The following is a 6,691-nucleotide window of genomic DNA, read 5'->3' as shown; positions in this document are numbered from 1 at the left end:
ACACACACACACACACACACACACACACACACACACACACACACACAAGGTGTCGAGCCGTTTGGAGCGGCCGGGTGATTTCCAACAAGAAACATTTTGGTTTCCCTGTGAATGATCTGGTTAGCAATCTAACTGTGGCAGCGTTTTGTTTTTTTTGTTCCAGTTGATGGGTGGCAAACATCCAACTGAGGAGCTGCTGAGAGGTGACTGAAGACTTTTCCACACCCCACTTCCTCCAACAGTGAATGTCTTTTAAAGTGTTCAGCGGTCCAAGTGAAATCCTCGTGTATTTAAATATAGTAAAAGAATGAATGTGACGTCTCCTCGTAATGCTCGAGTGTGGTGTCCCAGCGTATGCAAGACTTCTTGACAGATTATTCCCTATAATTTTTGCTTTTTTTTGTGGAATATTGGGTACATTTTACCTCTTTGGGCCTCCAGCAATTATTCAAATGAAACAATCTGAGAAGTTTAAAGAGAAAACAAATGACTCTGGCAGCTATAAGCAAACTGTGATGAGTGGTCGTACATAGACATGCTTCATTTTACACAAATCAAAATTGCAATTCTCCTCCCTTCATTCATATACAGCGATCTAAAAGCAGAGGCATCAACTGAAACCATGCGGAGAAACTCAAATTAAACACATTCATCACTCCGGTGAAGTAAGACATCGTATGCAGAGGAAGGCGAGAGGCTGAATGAAGGAGGAAGATGACGAGGTTCACGTAAACACGAAGGCCAGCGGTGCACTCGAGATCGAAAGTCGTTAGACAACTATTTCATTCATCAGCGATGAGCATTTCTGGGGCAATAACTCCCAAAAAGCCATACAGAAGCTCTCACGAGCAGTTTCAGCCGACCTGGGTTAAAAACACTGCATATATTATACTCACTATGTGGCGACTTGCTTTGTGGAGAGATGTATGAGACGTGTATGAATGTTGTGTTCAGCTCTGACGGTAAATAATACAAATCATACTCAATGCTGCCACCCAGTGGCAACAGGTCACTAAATCAATAAATAAATGAAGAAGAAGCTGCAGTGATGAAGTGCAATTTTCTCCTGGATCCCTTCACGGCCCTCCAGACAGGTCAGACCTACATCCATATCATGGTAAAAACACCTTAACCTCAAAATATCTTTCAGATCACAGCTGAGAAACAATCTACATCAATTAATATTATTACATCCACAAACTAAAATAATCTGAGTGCATAGTAACAAAAAAAAGTTGTTCAGCAGTGAAATCACATGCAGAAAGTGCTCAAATTCAGGGTTGGGCAATAAAATGTTAAATTGTCTTAAACTGTGCCACCTCAGACACTGCATAATTTTCTTTTTTTTTAAACTTCAGGTTATTTATATTAATTTTAGATTTGTGTAGAGGACGAAGGGAAAGACACACAAGCAAACTTCTTCTAAAGAAATTGCACCCAAAACCTGCACCCTAAATGTAAAGACACCCTAAACTCTGAGAAAACAAAACATTACAAATCATATTATTAAAAAACTATTGCAACAAAAGTCAAGCATTTCATCACCAAGTCGGTAAAAAGAAGAACATGATGTATTTCACTGAGTTCAACTTCTTTGTGAAGGAACTGATTAGGAAGAAACTGCATATTTGATCATTTTAAGCTGGAGTCCATCTTAAACCATTAAGATTAAGAGGACATCTGTATGAATGAGGGAGCTTCTGCACAATCCGTGGCTTGTTGTGACAACAATCTTTGCCCCAAGCCATCCAACCAACCAACCAACCAACCAACCTACTGGATTCACACACACTGATGAGGGAGTTGCTCAAATTCAAGCCACATATCTTGCATTTGATTAAATCTTCTCTTAAGAAGTGGCGACACACAAAAGCAGGAAGTAAGACGTAATGAAATAGGAGAGACATGGAGTCCCTTACTGCCTGATATCCCGTTTCCTTTTTTCAGCGTTAACTGACCTCCCTGGTGCCTTCAGTGAACTCAAGGAAAAGGCGATTCCCACACCGAAGAGTTTAAGACGTAGCGAGTGCGCCTCCGATCTCTCTACGATGGAAGCGTTGAGGTTGATCTGCTTAATGACTCGGAGCGGACCGGCACAGGTGAAACTCGGATGGTATAAAATCAGCGACTAGTTTAGGTGGAGGGTCTGCCTCATGAACTCATAGGTGGTGAAGGCAACGGCCTGGGACGGGATGCAGCGGATGAAGTTGAGAGAAAGGCCTCGGTACAATCCCTTCTTGATCCCGTACTTGTTATACACGTACTTCAGGGTCTTGCTCAATGATCTGTTGGGACAAAGAAATCAAACACTTTTTAGAATGACAGAAAAACAACAGAGAAATCTACTGTTTATGTTTTTTGTCGCGTGCGGTCATTTTATGTCTTGAGGTTTTTTTTTGTTTTTTTATGAGCTCACCAAAGCAAATTCCTGTTGTTGAGCTGATAAGTATTAAATCTTGCATATTGGTTTTAATTATTGACATTACCGGAATGATTAATCAAGTTGTTTGTTGTTGAGGCTTGCCTGTGCTCAACCTAAACCCTGGTGATGAAGAGCCGCCATATTAACACAAACAAACGAGGAGACAAAGGACCTTCTAGGGCACTGATGGATCTTAAATATCAAGGAAAAGCACATAATGCAAGAAAAATGAGCAGCGTTTGGACCGGCATTGTGTGAACTTGAACAGGTATGAACGGTATGTTGCTGTAGTTTTACAGCTCAGTTGCTATTATGCTCCTTGGAGCTTTGGGCTTTAACATTTTATCCAATGCAAACAGCCCACCGACCCTCTGGAATTCTCTCTCAAGCTGTAAGCACGCACTTCATCCTCAAAGTCTGCTTATAAAACCAAATGTGGAATCAACTGTTTTAAGGGAACGCCTCAATTAATGTCCAAAACACTTGAATTCAAACAGTGATTTTAAATAAAGAAACAGGGACCAAACACTGTTTATTAAGGAGCCCATATTACAGAGAGTGCAGGACAAGTCGCCTGAGGAAACTCCACCAATTAGACACTCAGGAACGACTTCTTTACTACCAATTAATCCTCTAGCTAGATGAGCACTTAACCTACTGCCTATGAAAAGTTCATCAGCACCGTGTTGTATGAGCAGCTTTCATCTCTATCATTCCCCTCAGTATCAGTAGACTCCGACAATTAGTTCTCCTTCATTTATCTTTTAAAGGTTCACGCATAAAATTATAGTTTCACTGCAAAACTCCCGAATCGAATCAGACCACATGAGAACACAATACGAAAGCAACCATTTGTTTCTTTGTTGTAGTTTTTTTTCACAGCAATATTCTTCAGTGATTTGTCTCACGACTATGTTATGAAGCGCACTGACCGGTACAATCTGCAGCAGCATATCATGGCACAACAGTTTATGGAGAGTGGGAACATTGGTGATACTTACACACATTTGTCAGAGTCAGGAAGCACGGTTCCTAACTGCATTCTTCTCCTCGCCACATCCAAGGGGTACCTAGTGAGAAAAGGCCCAATGTGACACGTCAAACATCAATTAATCAGTGTGATCAACAGCAAACTCAAGACGCTTTGTCAGCCCGAAGCTCGTTGGCTGCCTGCCGACAGCACTTACGATATTGCCTGAGCGATGGCACCGGCGACCCCTCCACAGAGCAGGTTAACGTGGGTTTTCAGAATGAGGACATCGGGGTTGTCCGAGGAGGGTCGTCCCACCAGCTCCGGGAAATGCTTCAAGCCGAGGCTCTTCAGGGTGCCAAAGGTGAAGAATGAGAAACCTGGGGGATGAAAGCAGGGACGGGAGATGAAGAGTCAAGCTAATGGGAGGACATCTTGTAGTTCTGCTCAACCATCTTGGATCATAACCAGAGGCTGGTATCAATATTTGAAAAATATTCTCAATAATCACCTGCATAAGGAGCCATCCCAATAAGTGTTGGAACAAGTCCCTTATAGAAGCCAGAGACGCCCCCCTCCTTGACAAAAAAAAGAAAAACAAGTGTAAGTGCATGAGGTATATACAGTATAAATTATGAACAATATCAACAAGAAAACTTAGATTTTCATGCATCTTTGATAAAAGGCTCCAATGTTTGTGAAGACTGTGTTGCTTGTTGGAGAACTTGAGCCCTGGCACACTACCTTGAGGTAGATGGTGTGGAAGGCATTGGCAATGCCAGTGTAGCGATGCTCTCCTGTCACCTGGAAGGCCAGTCTAGCCCGGATCACATCCAGAGGGTAGGTGCATATCACCGCAGTCATCCCTAAAAACACACATTTTTAAGAATATGGTTGTGCTTCAACAGGATTTACTGAGATTAAGCACTCACACAATGTAGCTGTATTTAATTTAATGTGACAGACTTTCCACTTTCTCTCTTAGTCTCTTTATACTGATGCAAACCAACTGTGGGCCTGACCACTTTAATATCTTTTTAAAAAGATCTATTAACGCACAATAACAAGGCGTGATGCTCACTTGCATTGTGGTGATGCAGTATTTGTCACATTATGAGAAAGTCTGTACTGAGGTGACAAATGTAACCAGTCTTTGATTCAAATAATGTCAATATTCAATAATAATAATAATAATAATAATAATAGGAAGAAAAAGTTAAAAGGCAGAAATTCAATGCCAGTACATGATATACAGCTGGCACAGACTGAAAAGGCAATTCTTCTCAGTGACGACGGTAAATTACCTGCCATAGATCCCGCCATGAGGCGGTGGATGTGTCCAGAGATCCCAACCCGTTTACTGAGAAGCTGCAAAGGAAGGAAACAAAGGTCACCAGTTTCACCAACAAAAACTATGCACAGACATCAGCTGTAGCAAAATGTCATTATAGCGCAAAACATTGCCATTTGAAAGTGTGATTCCAAACTAAAGTACGCACTGCACCTTTTTATACTTGTCAAAGGCCATGAACTGGATGGCTCCGTATGGAAATATCCTGACCATCATTGCCCCATTACCCTTGTACAAGCCAAGGAAGCCTTCTTTCTTTGGCACAGCTTTGAGAGTGGCAAACACCCCTGCAAAGAAAGAACGGGAGTTTCACTGATGTGGCACAGATGTGTGAAAACAAGCACTTATTGGCTTTTTCCATGCTTGGCTGCTGATGTTTCTACCTAGATGTTTGTAATGGGGGTTCTGGGCTTGAAGAAGAATCTTGATTCTGTCCAGAGGAGCAATGGTAGTCTTGGCACAGCATCCTGCAACACCTAATCAAAAACAGAGAAACACGGCGTCAACCCATTTATTATTAAATTCATTTAATAAATACATTTATTATTAATGGAAACGTTTCATGTTACCACAGCAGAATGGTTTGAAATAGGCCCATCGTTTATAGAGAGGTGAACAGTTTATTATAAGGGTAGCGTTGGTCGTCCTACAAGTGTTTTAAAGTAGCTAACAGTCAGATTAAAAAAAGGGAGCAAGTGTAACAGTCAACCCCTCAGATGTTCAAGTGCAATGTGTGTTTCAAAATAAAAGAGGAAGAACCACAAACAACGACACACAAACTTACTTAACTGCCATGTTATCACATGTCGGCTGTGCTGTTGTGCTAAAGGCAGCACGGCATGCTTCCAGTGTATTGGGATAAATAATGTGAATAATGATTCATTTTGGAAAGAAGTAATCATACTCTCCAATCAAATAGAAGTGCACATTTGTTGCTACGTTTACAATGATGTTGAGTATGTGAAGTCATGATGAAGTGACGCCTTGAAACTGTGTCCTCGTGTTCTACTAATCATCACAGACCTTAATCTGATGTCACATCCTACCTCCAGCTGCGAAGGAGCGAAGGAAGTGGTAGTCCCTGTTGACAGGTTTGCTGCTGCTGATGGCAGGAGATGTGGAGACCGCAGCCTCCGATGTCATCCTTCCTGCTCAGGAATCTGACACATCCATGGCTGTGCAATTTGGAGGGAAAATAATACTGTAAATGCACATGTGACTATCAGCGTGTATCAGCCCCCTGACACATATATTTACGGGAAAACCAGACTGTGAGTTTGGTGTATACGGTTGCTGATAGGTCATGCTTTGCAATGGGACACAAGAGCCAAGAGGCAGGTGGATTTAACCAGGAGACAAGTTGATACTCACAAGGTAATCACAACTGTCACAGGCACAAAGGTGGAGAGGGTATGTCCAAAACAATCGCAGCTTCTCTCGTGTCCCTAAACGTTGACGTTACTTCCTCGGTATAATCCTGGTTGTTACCGCACCGAGAAACTCGTCCTTCGCTGTTTCAGTTGAAAACCGGATAATCAACATGCCTTGAAGCCTTGATGCTGAGGCACTTTTAGGATTCACGTAACGCATTCGTACCCTTTGCCCGTTGCCGACTGACTACATCTGACCTAAAACAGTCGCGCTGTGATGACGCAGGATGAAGGAGACAGGGGGGAGGGGGATTTAACAGCGGAATATTATAATTTCAGTATTGGTTTACGATATCATATTATCGCCAAATTACGTCCCTGATAATTGTTATAATAACGTATAAAAGTCTCTCTGCGTGTTCTAGGTAATCCCCTCTGTGGTATAGTGTTGCCCTCAGGCTATAAACTACCTTTATGGACCTCACAACTGCCTTTTAATTGTTTTTAACTTGACAAAAGCAAATACCATCAGCAGACATTTCTGCGTCCAATGAACTGAGGGGCTGACGTTTGTGTGA

The 6,691-nt window shown here is 42.0% G+C and overlaps 1 protein-coding gene across 1 annotated transcript; it reads right to left on the bottom strand.

Moving 5' to 3' along the window:
* Positions 1–6: 6 nt before the first annotated feature.
* slc25a16 (solute carrier family 25 member 16) lies at positions 7–6,381 on the bottom strand. Its single transcript, XM_031871876.1, has 10 exons — positions 6,115–6,381; positions 5,790–5,918; positions 5,127–5,219; positions 4,897–5,030; positions 4,697–4,760; positions 4,137–4,258; positions 3,904–3,970; positions 3,610–3,772; positions 3,424–3,492; positions 7–2,285 (listed from the first exon to the last, which is right to left on the bottom strand). The coding sequence occupies exons 2-10, from the start codon at positions 5,884–5,886 to the stop codon at positions 2,129–2,131; spliced, it is 966 nt and encodes a 321-aa protein (XP_031727736.1). The 5' UTR covers positions 5,887–5,918; positions 6,115–6,381; the 3' UTR covers positions 7–2,128.
* Between the last annotated feature and the right edge of the window lie 310 nt (positions 6,382–6,691).

The sequence above is a fragment of the Anarrhichthys ocellatus genome, unplaced genomic scaffold, assembly GCF_004355925.1.
Source record: "Anarrhichthys ocellatus isolate YVR2014 unplaced genomic scaffold, GSC_Weel_1.0 scaffold3, whole genome shotgun sequence".
NCBI classification, from domain to species: domain Eukaryota; kingdom Metazoa; phylum Chordata; class Actinopteri; order Perciformes; family Anarhichadidae; genus Anarrhichthys; species Anarrhichthys ocellatus.
Note: the sequence above shows the minus strand (reverse complement) of the source record. Positions and strands in the feature narration are given on the sequence as shown.

Coding starts and splice junctions, on each gene's coding strand:
- slc25a16 (XM_031871876.1), bottom strand. CDS start 5,886: ATGACATCGGAGGCTGCGGTCTCCACATCTCCTGCCATCAGCAGCAGC. Junction 5,031..5,126: donor CCCCCATTACAAACATCTAG/GTAGAAACATCA, acceptor CTTTCTTTGCAG/GGGTGTTTGCCACTCTCAAA. Junction 4,761..4,896: donor CCTTTGACAAGTATAAAAAG/GTGCAGTGCGTA, acceptor CTTCCTTTGCAG/CTTCTCAGTAAACGGGTTGG.